The sequence below is a fragment of the Pyxicephalus adspersus genome, chromosome 5 (genome assembly GCF_032062135.1).
Source record: "Pyxicephalus adspersus chromosome 5, UCB_Pads_2.0, whole genome shotgun sequence".
In the NCBI taxonomy this organism is placed as follows: domain Eukaryota; kingdom Metazoa; phylum Chordata; class Amphibia; order Anura; family Pyxicephalidae; genus Pyxicephalus; species Pyxicephalus adspersus.
The window spans coordinates 117,011,880-117,030,996 of record NC_092862.1 but is presented as its reverse complement, the minus strand read 5'-3'; the positions used below and the strand labels follow the sequence as shown (position 1 = coordinate 117,030,996).

The 19,117-nt window shown below is 37.2% G+C and overlaps 1 protein-coding gene across 1 annotated transcript in view; it reads right to left on the bottom strand.

Annotated features, from left to right (window-relative positions):
• The window catches only part of LOC140331493 (ATP-binding cassette sub-family B member 5-like), a 42,206-nt gene extending 35,036 nt beyond the window's left edge, over positions 1–7,170 (bottom strand). The window contains exons 1-2 of the mRNA XM_072412552.1: positions 7,053–7,170; positions 2,350–2,460 (exon numbers count right to left, since the gene is read on the bottom strand). Coding sequence (XP_072268653.1) covers positions 2,350–2,429 — 80 coding nt within the window. The 5' untranslated portion in view covers positions 2,430–2,460; positions 7,053–7,170. The remainder of the gene's footprint in view (positions 1–2,349; positions 2,461–7,052) is intronic.
• Positions 7,171–19,117: the final 11,947 nt, after the last annotated feature.

Here is a 19,117-nt window from a genome sequence, read left to right as displayed (position 1 = left end):
TTCAGTGAGTTATGCCTAAGAATTATAGGCCTACAATGTAAAAAGAACTTCCACACAAAAAAATGTAACGCCTTTTCCGTGAAAATACGGACAGAATTAGAACGCTAGGTGGGTTAAAATCCAAATATTTAAACTTGCCTACCAATATTTCTCTATCTCTTAACTGATTACTAATAATCCACCATTCCATATTCCCCTTATATTTATGTTCCCTCATCTCTGTGTCAATGTTTGCATTGTTTCTGTCATTTGCAATGTACAGTTCTGTCTTGTGGGTAGTGCTTTACAGGTAGAGGTAATTAAATAAGATTGCCTTTCCTGCAGGGTTTGAGTAAAGAAGATATTCTGTAATTATGGCCAGGTAACATCTAAAGCAGCATTTCTCTACCGTAGTAACATGGGGTAACACCTTGAAATAACTTTCAGGTCTTCTGGAAACCCCTGTGTATTTACTATATTCACCATATTCAGTACATTAGTATGGTGGTCAGTGGGAAGAATGTTTCTTACATTGCTGGCCATTGGGAAGAATGTCATCTTTAGAGGGGGTCAAAAAGATCAGATCGTTGGTATCAGTAAAACTCACCTAAGATTTAAAAATTGCTCAGTGTATAAGGAAGGCCTACTACCTCTGGTGAAACCCTGGCTGATAATCACTGATTTAAAGGCTCAGGTTTTCTTGTGAACAGGCTTAGAAAAAGTGACTTGTGTAAGTGTTATGAAACAAAAAAAAACTCAGCTCTACTGAATTATCTTTATCCCTATCGATTTCCTCATCTGACCTTGTTTTAAGAACAAGTATTATATTATTTTACAACTATATGTGAGAAAGTAAAATGTTTTCAATCATTAACCCAGATCATTGGTTTAAATTTAACTAACATGTTCTCATAAATTGTATAATTTCTTTTCTTCTGTGCTATTGCCTGGCAACTTAACACACATTAAGTTAATTTGAAACAGCTGCATTGATGACCTGGTTAAACCTCCTGGCTCTTGGTGGCTTCAGCGTTAGAATAAAAAGTTTAGAAAGTCAGAATGCCTGATCTCTGTTGCTGCTGCAGGTCAGTTATTGAGAATGTATTGATCCCTTTATCTTAGCATGAGGATAGTATTTTCAAAAGGTGAAGTTAGTAACAACAGGTTCCATATTCTACCATTACAGATTTCCTTTATTAAGTCTGGACCGAAAAAGTAAACATTTCTTAATTGTCCCAAAGAATTACCCTGAAAAAATTACTTTTTGTCTTGAATTATCTCTTAAAAAATAAAAGTTCCTGTATCTTTCTATTACATCCTATCGTATCATATACCTTCAGCTATCTACAGTGTATTATTTCAGGCACTATAGGGATAATAGAACTTAGGCTGATCATTTACCAAGGTGATTTTTAACCCTAGCTTAGTGAATGTGCTGAAAGTTCACTTTGCAAAGAATAACCAATCATATGCAAGGAAATACAAAAAGAACATTTTTCTTACATGTGATTGGATGGGTGAAATCAGCAGAGCTCTGTCTTATTTACCAAGTGATGGCTCTGATGGCTCTTGGAAACCTAATGTAGGATTCTCTCGTCCTGTGAGTTTTGGGGAACATAATCTCTTCAGATGCAATCGACAATGATTGCAAATTTATATATAATAAACAATATATATGGGAGAATATTTCACACTGTATAGAATGATCTGACTGATTTAATATTCATTCAGCGATACACTTTGCAATGTCTTTAATAGATTAAATGTTAGATTAGAAAATATTGAATCCATTTCTAATTGATGTTTGATCAGTATACAATTGAACATTTTTTAGGAATGCCCATTCTTTGCCTAGTCAAGTGCTGCAAACTCTAACTCACCTCCAAACAGACTAATGCAAGCCAACCAATTACTTGATTGTGTGCCTATCAACCAATGCATGCCCATTTTTTGGATATTTGGTTAAATATCAGTGATTACTCCTTTGTCCTCTGCATGGCCTATTGGGATACGACTTCCATATTTCAGTTCCTCTTTAAAAAGAAAAAAATGGGCAAAAAGAGGGAATAATAGTGTGGTCTGGTTGGAGACTTCAGTCATAACTAACTAAAATGTTTCAAATTGGTCTCAGTCAATTTATCTAAAGTGGCTTTACACATGGATTGAGGGATATTTTGTAACTCATTCCATTCATCAAGAAAACAATTATATTTTCTGATGTATCCTACAAGCTATGTTTCACTATTTGTGATAATAAACTTTCATACTGCAGACTTATGATCCTTTCTTATAAAAAAAGTAAAGTGGGGCAAAAAAAACAAACAAACAAAAAAAAAAACATAGATCTTAATTTGTATTTGTCATACATACTTGAAGTCCTCTAAATCATCATTTTCTTTTGTAGGTTGGGCTTTATTCAGCTCCAGACCATTTTCTATAAGGTCAGTCATCCCTTTTTTTTTTTTGATGTCACCGAAACAGCTGTGAAATAAAGAACAATTCGTAAGAATATAGAACAAAAGGTAACAATACCATGAAATATTTTTTTTAGAAATACTGATTTGTGATCTCACAAGTCTTGGTGATCACGAATGGCAGCACAGTAACCATGCCTGTACATGCCCTGACCTTTACCCCAAGTGTAAAGCTATGTAACATACACACGTGTCAAATATTTGTCACCTGAGATACACGGTCATGCTTGTCCTGGGTGAAAATCAAGTTTGTTTACAGCGGTGCCCTGATGTTATTCATCAATCTGCCCTGGCACAGTGGGGTTCTGCTCGTGTACAGTGCTGAGTGTACAGTGCTTGTTTATACATCTGTCACTAGAAATGATTATGACAACAGTAATTTGATAGCTGTATGGAGTTTTTGCATCAATTGCAACCATCAAACAAGGATTGAGGTGTGTAATCCTGTTCATATTACATATATATATATATATGTATTGTTTCTATTTTGTTTCCTTTGGAGGTTTCTTAACATTTCCTAACCTGACATAAATCGAGATATATTCTCCCCTATAGGTTCCTAGATGGCTTTAAAAACCTAGCCTTCAATAGATGGAGATGGATGAGTAGATATTGGTTTATATCATTACAGTGCTTAAAGTGGAACTCCAGGCACTTGTGGTAAGAAATAACAGCTACCTTTCCCAAGATTGAAAGAAATGGCCACTGTAATGGATCAACGTACAGCTCCTGCGACTAGCTATGCCAAATATGAGAGCTATGGCTCTCAATTATACCTACACAGGTGTCATTCTTACCCCCCTTTGATTGGCTAGTCACAGAAAATTTGTAATCTGTAAGAAAGCTTAAAAATTACACAGACGGAGCCATTTAAAATAAAATGTGAGTTGTACTATGTGGCATAAGGAAATTATGTATTTGTGTGCAAATCGCAATGACCTAAACATTTCTAACTGCCTCCATAGAGGTAACTTTATGTAATCCATTCTTAAAAATAAATTACACGTATTTGTTCTTTTTAATAATTATTTTTTATTAAAGGATGTTTTCAATTACAATATTAACAATATTAACAGTATATTAATCAAGGTTACAGCAAATACAGTAATTAACACAGAATATACATATAATAAAAAATAACTGAAAAAAGAAAACAGGCATGCAAAATACATGAAAAATGTAGAAGAAAGAAAAGTAGTTACACAATATTGTTAACAATGTCAGCAGTTTCCAACTATCAACAAATATCATCCATAACCACAGCAGGATCATTATCCAACATTCTCAAAGTAAACCAAGAGGTATGTTCAAAAGTATTCATAATCTGACGCTTTATTGAGTGAGACTGAGTCTCTATGTAAAATTCCCATGTTTCAAAAAATGTTTGCAACCATAGTTTCTCTATCCAGAGATGCTTCAATCTAGGCCATTCTGAAAACTTGTTGGCATTTCTCCTTAAAAAGTGTTGGTGTATGTGAGTCTAACCATTTTTGTAATATTATTTTTTTTGGCCACTAGGGAGAGAATAGCTAATACATTTCGGCTTTCCTTAGTATTACTTGCACATTGTGAATTGTAGGTACCAAAATTAGCCCATTCCGGGGTCAACAGGACATAATTAATCATATTTAATCAAAAAATAAATAATATAGTAAGCAAGTAGAAGTGGGGGCATAACCCATCAGATATACACGCTGTAGGGAGATTTACAAGATTAATTAGAAGAGTCATTTCCCTATACATCGCTGAAGGGAGAGCTGACCATGCCTTAGAGAATGCTGATAGAAAATCATCAGCTGTTTTATTTGAGAAATAATCGGACCACCTAACCAGGCCCGTTTTTCTGGTGGAATAATCCAAAACTATTTTAATTGTTTTGTAAATTTCTGTGATCACTTTTCTAAAGGGGTTACCCTTTAACAACATACTATCCAGATGATTCTTCCAATCCCTGGCAGATAGGGACTTTTTTACCCTCGAAGTGTATGATTGTAACTGCATAAAACATATATTGCTGATCTCAAAAAAGGAAATTCAGCCACCACCGCTAACATCTAACTACGCTAACTAACATCTTTCAAAAGCCTGTAAAATTTCTCGACGTATAGAGGATGTTAGAGGATGGATCTTTTGCTTTCAAGATATGACGTTTCGGGCCCAGTGGGTAAGACAATCTGGATAGCAAAGTACCTATTTTATTTCCCTATCTATAGAATTTATGTTTAGTGTAAAGAGCTTGTGTTTTCACTCAAGTGGCTACATGCGTATTCAATTGGACAACTGCCTCTTGCTAAGATTTCATAGCCTCTCTATCATTATACTGAAGATATGCTTCATATTTTTGCATGATCTGTTCATGAAGATCATACTGTTGGTAGTATTCCCGGTTGCGTCAGGGGGGTGTGATCTGAAAGCATAAAATTACCAACAGATATATCCTGAATCCTTGGGAGCAGGCCTTCCATCGCCAACAGAAAATCGATTCTAGAGAATGTGGAGTGGGCTTTTGAGTAACATGTGTAGTCCCTCTCAGTTGGGTGAAAGGGGCGCCACACATCCTCCAAAAGGGGTTTGCAAAAATAGGCGCTTTAGTTCAGAAATGGAAGGGGCAGGTCTAACATTAATATACTTAGACCGGTCTATTGATGGGTAAATGACCGTATTCAAATCTCAGGCTGGAATGAGATTAGGATATGAATTTGTTAAAATCTTTTTGCAGAGATCAGTAAGACTGAAGAGTTGTTATTAGGAGCATATATAGTAAAAAAAGTATAAGTAGTGCCCGCAATCTCAACTAGTACTAATAAATACATACTATTGGGATCCAGTTCAGTGGAAATGATTATGTATGGCAAAGTTTTTAATAAATAAAAGTGCCACTCCTCTCATCTTGGATTTTTGGACAGTGTAAATCACATCCCCAATCCATGGGCTCAGAGCAACAAGGCCTGGTCCTCCTTCCAATGTGTCTTTTGTAGAAACATTACATCTGGGGATTGTTTTTTTAAGATGCACTAATACCCTCCTACGCTTTTGGGGACGTTTCAAGCCTGATATATTCCAAAAAATAAGACGTTAGACTTCGGATACAATCGCCAAATAGTCAAGCGATGCGGGCTCTGGATCTGCCCTTGAGCTCTCCTCCTCCCAGAGTTCCATAGAAAATAGAGGTTGAGGCGATGAGGGGGATGGAGAGTCTATCTTTGGTGCAGGTTTAAGCTTTTGTTTCATGGCTTGCTTGCGCATAGAAGAGGAGTGAAAAACAAATTTGTCCATGTAGTATGTAGTATGGTATAACAGGCAAAAAAACAAAGAAAATATTGCACCAGAAAATTCACCAGAAAATTTTGGTATTCAAGGATGTTGCCTACGCAGATCTGGAGCAAACACAAATCTCAAAGTTGCTGGTAAAATATACAATCAGATGAAATTTTTCATGAAAGACACTAGGTGGTACTATGTCCTCAATTTCCAGTTTAGTGAAAAAAGTAAAAAAAGGGATTAAAGAGGAACTAAATTATAAATTTACCTTCAATCCCACAGTCTGATCCATCCGGGGGTGTCTCTGGGAACTGCCATATTCCCTTCTTTTTCATGTTCTTCTTCCTACGTCACCCGACCCAGGCGCAAAATTGTATGATGTAGGATGGAAAAAAAAATTGCCGATCTCATTGTGCATGCGTGAGATGAGCAAATTTTTCTCTATGCGTGAAAATGCTCCTTCTGCGCATGCCCAAGATGCTTGGGCATGCGCAGAAAGAGCACCCAAGAGCTTCCCGGCATGCGTGACGTTGGTATCACGGAAAGCTTTGTGCTCCAATTCATTCTCGATCGCCTAGAGCCCACCGTGCGACCTGGACAGAAGGTGCGGATTCTGGGTGTTTTGGGCAGTGTGAGCCCCTGGCTCCCCCTCAGCTAAGTTGCTCTCTGGTTGCAACCCCTGACAGTCTACATGGGAATGATGCCTGGATGCAAGATGCGGCTGCTCCTTGTAACTCTGCCCCCCAAAGTTCTGTTTTAATAATATTTGTTGGTATGTTGTCAATGGCTTGTTAAATTTATATCTTCAGAATATTCTTAGCACGTCCTACATTCACTATCCATAAATTCTAATATATTGACACTAAAATGGAACTCTGCCCAAAACTTTTCATTGTCGTCTGTGAGCTTTCATATGACATCATTGCCAGAGACATAACAGGACGTAATAGCTTCTAAAGAAGTAAAATCCCATCACTGATTGGTTGTCTGTACTAGAAAACTCTTCTTTATTACAGTTCTGATAAAAATGAGAAATGATCTTAGAATCCTAGCACCAACAGAAGTTCAATCTTTCACACAATCAATCAAAAACGAAATGATTGTTTAGACTAAAGTTTTACATCTACATTCAAAACTTGTATCACATAAACTACATAAAAAAACATCTGGTGTGAGCCGGGTCTTTAGTTTCTGTAATTCTGTATTCTGTAATAAATTAAATGTCTATATACTGATCATATTCCCAGCTACTTCATATGGTATTGTAATAAGCACATGGTTTAAAATGGAGCATGTGTGAATCAGTCTGACATTTCATAGAAAGCATTATCTACTGACCTGTGTAGCAATTCTTTCTGTCTGTGGAATAACTAAGAAAATAACTGTGCTCTAGTTTTTATGTGAAGTGGCGAAGCTTATGACTCATCAATGAACTATAAAATGTAATCATTAAAGAGGCGGCTTTCAAGCATGGTTAGTATTACGCAAACATGCAGCAATTCTTTAGCTGAGCATATTTAGAAGAGAATGAGGTCATTTCCCGTTCCTCTAACCTCGAATAAACCCGTGCTCGGGGAAGTTATTCACTATAGCACTTTCTGTACAGCTTTACAGTCTGGATCTGCTTTATCACAATACCAATTGTTTCTGTGTGTGTTGAAAAATCAATATGGTTTTACATTGTGAGTGAGAACTTGATCCTAGTCAATATAACTCCTAGTTTTTACATTTCTAAGTGCCCCCTCCTTCTGATCTGATGCAGAGACCCTAAAAAAACAAATACACTATTTAAAGAGACCCTGTCATAGGCTATTATAAAACAATAGGATTATGGGTTTTGATATACATTTTTTTATCCATTGATTCACAAGAGTTTCACCCCTATATTAATTTCCATTTGTTTTGTCACTGACAAAGGAATTGAATGAATTTGATGATGGCCTACTAATGACTTCCTCACTCATAACCTCATCACATGCACGACTGCAAGACTTCTCTAGAGCTGCTCCAACTCTCTGGAATGGTCTTTCTTCCCATCACTACATATCTCCCCTGCTATTGTGTGAGACTTCCCCCACCTCCTAGATTGTAAGCTCCTCGGGGCAGGGTCCTCTCCTCCTCCTGTGTCACTGTCTGTATTAGTCTGTCACTTGCAACCCCTATTAAATGTACAGCTCTGCGTAATATGTTGGCACTATATAAATCCTGTTTAAAAATAATAATAATATTCTGATCAAAATTAGAAGTTAGGTTAACAGATAAAACATCTATAAATAGATCAGATGTACAAAAGCCCTGATACTGCTGCTGCTACCTTGGATGTGATAACAGTAGCCCTAGCAGACTTATAGCTGTCAATGAAGTGACATATTAGATCAGTGTTTCTTAACAAGAGTTCCATGGAACCCTAGAGTTCATCCAGAGGTTGCTAAGGGTTTATTTAACAATGAAAAATGTGTGCTTCTGAGGTCAGTTACCACTGAATCATATTTGTGGGGTATATCTGTAAGGGTAGATTTCTTCCCAGCAATGTACAAAACGTGAGTCTCATTGACCACTATGCCAATGTACTCTGAAATGTTGATATTGTTATTATTATTAGAGGTTACTTAGGAATTAAAAGAGTTCCTCTAAGATAAAAATGTTGAAAAAGCTTGCTTTATAGCAATCCCATTTGCTTTTCCCAAAGCAGCTACATAAAAAAGTATGAAGCTGAACAGCAAAAGAGTTGGAGCAACGCAAGCAGCGATTTGTTATTCATAGAAGAGGAGAGGGCTATTACATGCAGAGATGGAGGCAGCTGTCTAGAGAATCATCACTTTATGACCAATTCTTTCTTTCATCCAACCTCTAAATTATTGCAATTCTAATTTTAGAAAGCTACTTAAGTTGATGAACAAAAGCATTTGTGGATATACCAATTTATTTGTGGATAAATATATAATAGTCCTTGTATCTTGGGGGGCATTAGGTATGCGGTTGTGTTCTTTGTGTACATACTGAAAGTTGTCCTACCTTTTCATCTCATCACGGGAGGTATGTAGATGGCCAGACATTTTCCTAAAATGCAAGGGAAGCAAGATTTGTGCTGGTCCTCAAACCCAGACCTTATAATTTAATTGATTTTAGAAAGATTTTAGAAAGTTTCACAAGGGATTGATGGTCTGTTGACCATCCTGGGTTATATCAGGTATTGTTGTAGTGTGTACACAGCGTCCATCCCACACGCATATCATAAATACCCATATATAACCCTCAAATTTTCCCCTAAAAGAATTCATACATTTTTAATGTTGGCTTATGTTTGAATAACTGGACCGGATTGGTGTACCCAATTCTCCTTATTCCAGCCGTTGGGTGGTAAACTCAACTATAAACTGGAATAAATCTGAATGATGCAGCCACCAGCTGAAAACACACAATAGCGTGAGCAGCAGTGCGAATCAAGGAGACTAGATGGCTGATACCCAATTCCAACTAGCAAGGTTCTTCCCAGCTATAAACCAAGCTACTTTGGTTTATGGCTGAATCAACCATTTTTCTTGTTTTCTTATGTAAAAATGGGGGACATTTATGGGCTTATATTATATATATTTTCACATGGTAGCATTGAAGAAATTACATTTCCTCTAAATGTAATGTGGAGCTACCTCTTTGGATAAAGAAAATATGGAAAGGAGGAGAAAAGAAAGAGGTTTCAACTTTCAAATCTTTGGTGAAGTAATTCATTCATGTAATAATACAGTTTAGGTTTCATACATAATTATTATAAATGTACCTTTAAAGATATATCCAGTCCAGTTTAGGCTTCACCAGGCTGGAATATATAGTTGCTAGTGCGTAAAAAAGGGTTAATGGTAACCTGATTTTAGAGATGTGCATAAGAGAGAATAGTCAGGACTTAATAAATCAGCCAACTTATCCTAGCAATCAAAAAGAAACACCACCGCTGCGTGAACTGAGGACTTTCAACATCTCTAAAACCAGGTTAACATTAACCCTTTTGTAGGCACTAGCAACTAAAAAAACATAAAGTTCTTAAGCTAACACTCCCCTTAGGAAGCCGTGTAGTAAGACGTAGTTATAAATAAAAACCTGCCTGTAAGACGTGTCTGGATGGCATAAGACGAATACGGTTATCTGTTGGAAATAGCTAGAATCACTCTGTCTAAGATATATATTCCAGCCTGGTGAAGTTTAAACTGAACTGGATATATGTTTAAAGATACATGTATAATAATTATATATAAAACCTAAACTGTATCAATACATAATTATTGATTTCACCAAAGATTTGAGAGCTGAAACCTCTTTCTTTCCTCCTTTCCATATTTTATATATATTTTCTTCCTTCGATGGTCATGGCTGAATATACTGTATAGGTAATTTGTTGGTAGTTTATACCGATTATTATTTAGTGTAGACAGAACCAAACATCCTAGTTTAGTTTACTCACATTTTATATTAACACATAGTTCAATAAGTTATCAGAGTTATCAGATACATAGTTATATATTAACAGCAACACTAAAAACTTTATGTGACTCTGTTCAGTTAGTCAGCAGTAAAGAAATTAAGAAAATCCCGTCATGAAGGAAAAGGAGGGAGAACATAAGGAATATGGAGAGGCAAATGCTAACTAAATGCTATTTACCTGGCTCCCCCTTATTTTTCTTTTAGTTTTGGGCATTGTGGGTAGAGATAGTGTCCCCATTGAGCAAATTTAACTTATGATCTAGTTCCAAAGGAGAAACCTCTTCAGTGGGGACAACCTTCAACTAAACATTTTTTATAGTAAAATGTAGAAGGGTTAAAACCACTACAAGGCTATCAATGTATCCCAGGGACAGCTGTTTTAGTCATTTCTTGTCCTGCTGTCACATCCTGACGAAGGGACAAGTTGTGAATGTGAAATTTCTCAATTAGGTCTGTGAGATCGCCCATAGCAACGGGGGGTGTTTCAGACAGGAAACAGGGCCAGCAGGTTATCAGTGCATCAAGGGTTTTACTCAATAATACTATTTTTACAGCCAAAATAAACAAACAGCGAAATAAAGTCTGGCCACTTGGCCTCTAACTCACTGTTAGTTCCCTTTACTAACAATTCTGCCCAACCTAGTGCTGCGCAGGACTCTAAGGCCCTAACCATACAGCTTTCCAAGAAAGTCTGTGTCTTTACTCACAGTTCACCTTGGACTTCCTCCCAGCTCACCAGCCAAGAACAGAGCCACAGGAAAGAGCAGGCTGGGAATTTATACCCCCGGCCTAATTTCAAGGATGCATTTCAGGTGAGACAATTACACTTGATCATACCCAGGCCTCTTTAGCTCCCCCATCTGGTCAAGAAGCTCATTGTTATTCAGCCTGGTACTTCAGCACCCCCTTCAGGTCAGAAGGAAAACTGTCCGATTATACACAGAGAAATTGGGTTGGATTCATGGCATTTGGTGGGGTGCATCAGTTGAGCACCAGTCTTGTTAGTCTTTTTGTAATTTTATTTCTTTGTAAAAGAGGGTTGGTGATATATAATACCCATAAATGGTAAATATATGGTCTAAACAGGTAACAAGGTGAATATCAAATCCTAATTTTGTTCTACAACCTTCTTAAAAAATCTAGAGCCGTGATCATTTTAAAGCAGCCGAGTGTTCCTTATTCTGTAAGCAACCTATAAATAATACTGTTTTGTAGAATTTACAATGGCATGGAGGATTGTGGTCTCCTGTGGGTGGGATGTTGGAGTGTACGTCACTAGTCTCCTATTGCCACATGCCCAACACAAGAGCCATGGGACACCAAAATGTTTCACTGAGCTATAAGCTGTAAATTATTTGACTTTCCACCAAGGCTTACATAAGAGATGACATCATGAACTGATATTGCTTTACAGCTCTAATTAAAAAGTCATCTTTAACTGTATATAATGTCTTTATTTATTCAATATTTTGTAGTTGTACATACATTCAAATTTATATTTAAAGTAGAAAATATATTAATAATCATCTTTTTTTGTACTTTTGGCCATTGCACTTATTTTTCCTAGTAATGGGTTTATATAATCCTGCTGCCCTTTTTGTTGGGCACAGCATCCAAAGTTTTGTTCCTCTTCACCTTCACTAGCAGGGTTGGGTGTGATGTTTTTTAGATAACCAAGGTATTTATCATTTTTGAACTTCATTCTTTCTTTACTCACATACTTTGGAAATCATAACCTAATTTCAGTGAAGAAATCAGTATAACATATAAAAAAATTAGAGAAATAAAATAAACTATCATGAAATAAAATTTCTTTTCACCCTTAAAGACTATCTCAGGATTTTGTTTATTTTTTATGTCCCTTAGATGCTTGGATGTAATACTCCCCTTTGATTCAGAGCTATGTTTCTACTCCAAATATCTAATTAAAAATTAATCTTTAACTCCTAAAGAAAGTATATATTTGAGAGTGGGGGGAAAGAGCGAAGGGTAAGAGAATGGTGGTGGATAAAATCTTTCTTTGCTTCTTACATATGTTGACAGGACTGGGCATAAAAAGGAGAATTCGTCTTCAATGAGTAATAAAGAAATGCTAACATAGATCCACTGAACACATAAACTTAGTTTAACAAAGTAATTGACAGTGGGTTTCCCATGGAACATAAGGTAAAATGTCCATAAACCTATAGTAGACTCAGCCCAATGCGTTTCATTAGAAAGCTTCCTCAGGGGATATAGAGAACTAGAACAGGACAGATCTATGGATGATATCAGATGGCCATCTAATGTATGTACGTAGCCTTAGGGTTGAGAAGGTGACCAAGAAAAAGAAAAATCGACTTTGTCAACCTCCTTTTTTGCAGACAGGAAATCAAATTTAGATCCTGATATTATAATTTTTGCCTGGAGTCTCACATTAATTGATATATACAGGCAGAATAAATAATTAACTCAGGGTTAGTAAATAATAATTTAGGTTTAGTAGAGGTTGCCACCATTCTTACAGGCTATTCTGTTATACCCCAGACCATCTTAGACTGAGGAAACTTTGCCAGTCCATTTATTGTGAGTGCTGGGTAATACTATTATTTATGTGGGTTTTGTACAAGTATGTTTTACCATATAAATAAAATGTAATTTATTGCTAATATAGGGCTATATTGTGTTATAGGTCTCATGAATCATGTTCCCGAAGAAGCAGTATATGTTTTCCACAAATCGCATCAAACTATAATTATTGAATCATGAAGACTATTATTATGAGGACTGTGTTGTAAAATCTGTTCAATACATTCAAAAAAAATATATTTTTACAATAAATTATGTTTTTTTATATACTTTTTGTAAATTGTTGATTGCCTTCAAAGTCATGCTTTTCCATTTAATCTTGTGTTTTTAATTCATTTTTGGGATGTGGCATTGTTAAAATGGTTGATTTGGGTGATATTTTATTCTGATTAAAGATAATACTATAGCTTAATAAACATTAAATATTCCACTGTAACTTTTTTTTCATCAATATACCTTTAAGAAACATTACGTATGTGATGATTCATCATGAAATGTTGTAAGTTACTAATTAAAATATTGACTCATACATTCAAGCAATGCCAAAGACTTAGGGACTTCCCTACCTAACAAACAACCTTCTTGGCTTGGTGACCTACTTTACTGATCCTCCTAAACCATGTCTCAACATGACCTTAATTTGTCATCCCCTCTGGGCCCTAATCTTTCTTTCTTTCAAAAACTGAGGCTCTTACCCCAAACCATGGACAGCCAACTATGCAGGTCGTCCATTTTATTTACAGATTAGTTACATGGGCTTTATAATATTATATTTGGTATAGAGAGGATCTCAGAGTGCTATGCAAATAGATATTCTATATAAAATATTTTTTATCATATTTAATTCTGTCCTGTCAGAAGGTCTGCCTAAGGCTGCATAAACGTGAAATTTTGGTCACTGGAAACGAGCTTTCTTGATCAATTCAAACCACAAAAGTGTGACAGATGAACAAATGAGAGCTGTACACACAAGGCCGTTCTATTCTATGGAGAGGGGAGGGGGCAGAATGAGAATCCTGCTGTGCTCTTCTCTATTCACTTGTACAGAGGTCATTCATGGATCTGTCAGAAACATAACCCACAAAACTAAAACATTATATATTTCAGGCAATATAAAAAAGATTTATCAATTAAATGGTTGTACAGATCTTCATATTCAGTTGGAATTCAGATGTAAAACACATCCAGGAGAAAATCAGGTGCGGGTATGTATGTCTGGTTATTACCCACAGGCTGTCCAGAGTCCAGAGTGCAAATATGTTTATAGCAGGATTGTAAAACAAACTGTACAGGATAAAAGCCAGCTTTTCACAAAATAAAGATCATACTGTCCTTATCATAAAAAATAATTACCTATTTTTAAATGCAGGCATTCTTTAAACAGTGTACTGTATGTGAAATGGGGGGTAAAGTACAGTGGCCTGGGGATATTATAGCATTGTGGACAGTCCTATATCTTATTTAATGATTAGAGGTCGGAATGTCATTGAAATGCTGGACATATATGACCGGTCATTGTTTTCAAGGCATGACATTAAAAAGAGATGGCACTTTGTGGAAAGGAAGCAGGATGTCCCTAAACGTGGCCTTAAATTCTAAACAGATATAATAAACACAGGTATTAGAGATCTGTAATCATTAATAATAACTTATATTAAATATTTAAATGTAACCGGTGTAAGTATCTGAATTTGACTTGGTATCAGTCTCTAGTCCCTGTAGAGCTGAGCGGGGATGTGGGAGAAATAAATCAGCAAGAGAAGGCAATCAGGTAATGTCTCTGGCAAGGAACATGCTGATAGGAGGAGAAAACCAAAAGACAAGGAGCTAATCACTGTGCCACTTCTATGTCCAGTTACAACCAGGGTTCCAGCAGAGGGTGCTAGGGGTTCTTGGAGCAATGAGCAATTTGTGCCTCTCAGGTCAGTTTAAATGATGACATTCTTCCCACTGGCCATTAATGTAAGAGATATTCTTTCCAGAATGCTATTGTACTGTAAGATATGAAGTAAGTAATAATAGCAGAGATTCCCTGAATACCTGAAATTTATTTTAAGGATTCTTCCATGTGAAAAAGGTTGAGAAACAGACCTGCGATGGGAGAGTGGGCGGGTTCTGGCATCATGACATCACTCTGGGGTAGTTTCTTCCCCTTTGAGTGACACTTGGCTCCCCGCGCATGCATGGTCAGGAGCTGGTAAACTTAGTGGTTTGCCAGTCTGAAAAGGTTGACGACTAGTGTTGGTCGAATAGCTCACTATTCGATTCGGCAGCTATTCGTTCGAATGTAGCAAAGTTATTCGGGTGGTCGAATTTCAAAGTCGAACACCATTAAAGTCAATGGGAGGAAAAATTGGGGTTTTTTCCTGTGTAGAGCTTCTACAGCCTCCAAACAGATGGAAAAAGATACATTACAAAAGGATACATAAAAAGTTACATTATAAAGAGCAGAGCAATCAGCAGAACTTTACTATGCTATATGCTATGTCAGCATAGTAAAGCTCCGCTGATTGCTCTGCTCCCTGAGTTGCTGAGGAAAGGGAAATCCTGATGATGCCTTTGCTGTCATCAGGATTTCCCTTTCCTCATGGACCAGAGCAATCAGCGGAGCTTTACTATGCTGACAGCTCTGCTCCACTGATCGTGGAGCGATCAAGGGAGCAGAGCTGTCAGCATAGTAAAGTTCTGCTGATTGCTCTGCTCCCTGATTGGCTGAGGAAAGGGAAATCCTGATGATGCTTGAGCTGTCATCAGGGTTTCCTATTTCTCAGCCAATCACAGAGCAGTAGAGGTATGAATGGAGATAGTATCTCCATTCAACCTCTATTGCCCTCGTATTGCCTGCGGTTACAGCTAATTGATGGCACCTGCTTTCAATTAGCTGTGACCGCAATGTTCCCACAGTCCAGAAATCCCACAATGACAATATGATTCATAATGTCATTGTCGGATAACCTGTAAAAAATAAAAAAGAACAAGTTTAAAATAAAAACACATACAAAAAAAATAATTTAAAAAGAAAACAAATTGTTTTTTCTTTTTTTTTTTCCTCCCGAATTTTTGCTGTCAAATCCTGTGTTTTTCGGGTCGGGTCTACCCGAATTCGAACAGCCATATTCGGGTCGAATATAGGGACAACCTGAATTCGAACATCAACACTATTGACGACCACTTATCTAATGTGTCACCAATAGGATAGAGAGTAGAGTAATAAAAATACAGAATACGACAATGTGGTGATGCTTCTTTTTTGTCAAATCCGCAGATTTGGAACTGAGTTGTATTGCTTGTGACCCAACTACAGCCAAGTCACCGGTGGGAAGGGTTTGACCCTGCACCAGGTTTTAATTGTTGTCAGTGTCTCTAATAAATTCTTCTTTCTTCTTCTCCATAAATCTTTCCAATAGGAACACAAAGGAAAACCAAAACAAATTTTAGGCTAAGTTAAAGGGTTAGATCTCCTCACTATGACATGGATACAGGTATGGACAAGATACAGGTAATCCAATAAAATATCATCAAAGCAAGAACTGAGGTTAAATTGTCCAGTGAGGATAAATGTTACTGGGATAAGTCTATAGTACAGTATTTTCTTTATTCCAAATAAAAGAGTATCCTATAAATAAAGCAACTAATACTTCCCCCAATACTTCCTCAGTACTAGATAACGCATATCTCTCAAATGTCCCAGTGAATACCCCTTTCTAGCTGTCAGTCCCATGTTCAGAAGAGGCAGTTGATTCCATCTGATGTAATTCACTCAGTTGCCACCAGGTGGCGCCAATAACCACATAAAGCAGCGGTCGCGAACTGCTGGTCCACAGACCAGAGAAAAATTTGGTGGTCTTCAGCTCTGGCCAGTGCGGTCAGGGGAAGAACCATGTTTCTGTAAGGCCCTGTTCAGCACCAGTCCCCCAATCCAACACCGCAGTCTTCACCTTTATTAACCCCCCGCTCAGCCTCGGAGACTGGCTGCGTCTCCTAGCACTCGGTTGCCCCCAGGACTTACTGGGCAAGGGATGGTGTCTGGGAATGGGTTGGCAGCAAGCCAGGAGCCCACAGATATGGCAGTACCAAGATTCCAACAGAGACAAGTCCAGAATACAGAGCAGAGGTCATACGCAGAATATCTGTTCACCAAACAAAGTACACAAGGACAAAACACAAGCAGAGTCGGGGTCACAGGCAAAGGTCGGTCCAGGCAGCATAAACTGGCAATGTCAGAAGCAGGCAAGGTCAGCAACAGTAAATCAGACAATAAATCTCCAGCAAAGATTAGCCCAGCTATATGCTACAATAGGCCCTGGTGACTGGGAGCAGAGAGGCCTTAAAGTCCCAGCAGCCAATAGTAGTGCAAGACTGAGCCAGAAGCTGATCAGCCTCTAGAATCCCTTCAGCCGTGCACAGCCTAACAATGGATGCCGGGGATGCCATAAATCTATCAGGCTGCACATCTAAAGGGAAGCAGAGGCTGCTGGTATCCCAGTTCTCCTAGCTGCTGCAATTGACATTGCTGGACAGAACAGACAGTGTTTATTACCACGATGGTGCACAGCACGGAGTCGCCGGACAGATGAGCATTTCCTAACAGTCTCCCGTATGGATTGCAGGCTCAGGGCGATGGGTGGGTTGTGTCTCTGGATGGGTGGGTGGGTTTTGGCATTATGACATCACTCTGGGGAAGTTTCTTCCCCTTTGAGTGACACATGGCTCCCCGCACATGCGTGGTGTGGAGCCTATAAGTTTAGTGGTCAGAAAAGGTCTGAAAAGGTTGGTGACCACTGACATAGAGTATAATTGTAGGAAACTGTAATTGTAGTTCCCTGAATGTTCAATGTGTTTCTGCCTAATAATGACAGTACTAGTGATCCCCAAAACAAGGTTTTTTATAAGATGTTCTGCTCTTGATTTCAAGAGTGACAAAAAAGCCATAACAGTTTTTATTAATAGGTTATTTTTATTATTTTTTTTTTTGATTATTAAAAAGAACAAAGAAAACATAACATTTTTTCAAAGGAAAGTGCTTTGTCAGTCCGAAAGCATAAGGTAATCAGTGGGTAAATTTCCACAGTTTATAAAAATTATGGATTTCACAGAAACATCTGCTTCACCAGACTTTTTTTTACAGAGTGTATAATGTAAAAAGTCGATTGACGCAGATGTTTCTGTGAAAGCCGTCACTTTTTCAGACATTGCAGCAATTCACATCCAAATTCTGACCAAAATACAAAGAACCTAAGTCTTAAAAATGTTGTAAACTATATTTTGTTTGTTTAAAATAATTAAACTAGGGTTTAAGTAAATCAGGGTTGTTGAACAAACACACAACTCAGTAACAAGTAAGTGAGGCCCCTCTAGTGGTAAAAACATCACATTACTACTACTACCTTATATCATTATTGGGTCTTGGGCTACGCACACACGTCATGATACAATCTGGTGAGTGTACAGCGCGTGTCTGACGTTGTTCATAGATCCGTCCTGGCGGATCCATGAACAATGAACCATCATAGTACAAGCGAAGGGAAAAGAGCGCAGTGGGTTGCCACTCGCGTGTTCTCCCCACTCACCTCTCCATAGAGCAGGACGTCTCTGTACAGCGCTCGTTCAGTTTTTTGTCATTGGAATGGATCATGAAAGAACCCTTTCAACGACAATTATTGAACGTATGTATGCAGCCTTAGCTGTTTATGTGTCTATTTATTTTCCAATTACAACATTTTTTTTGTACAAGCTATCAAATTAGCAACATTTATTGACATTGTTTAATGTCGCATGCAAATTTGCTGTAGACCTAATTTTATATCATCTCTTCTATTAACCTCCCTAGTGGTAACCCTGAGTGTGACTCGGGGTAGAAAAAAGTTGCTGAAAGCGGTAACCCTGAGTCACACTCGGGGTAGGAAAACCTATGGTAAGTAATAGTACATACAGCCTTACACGATGAGTCACCGGGGGATGTCACCGGTGACGTTGGTGCATGTGTATGTACATTTGTATTGTATTCAATACAAAATAACTGTACTGAATGCAATACATTGGATTTATATGTGTAAAAGCAGTGCATTGTATTTCATGAACATTTATTTTACAGTATAATATAATAATATGGGTCTAATAATATGAGTCTAATTAAAAAAAATAAAAATATATATATATATATTTTTATATATATGTATATATATATATATATATATATATTATGTATTTAATTTATTTTTTTGACATGTTTTTGTGTTTCAAACTTTATTATATTGATACTATTATATTATACTGTAAAATACATTTTCATGAAAAACAATATACTATAATTGTTACATTGTTACTATACTATAACAATGTACTATAACAATGTACCG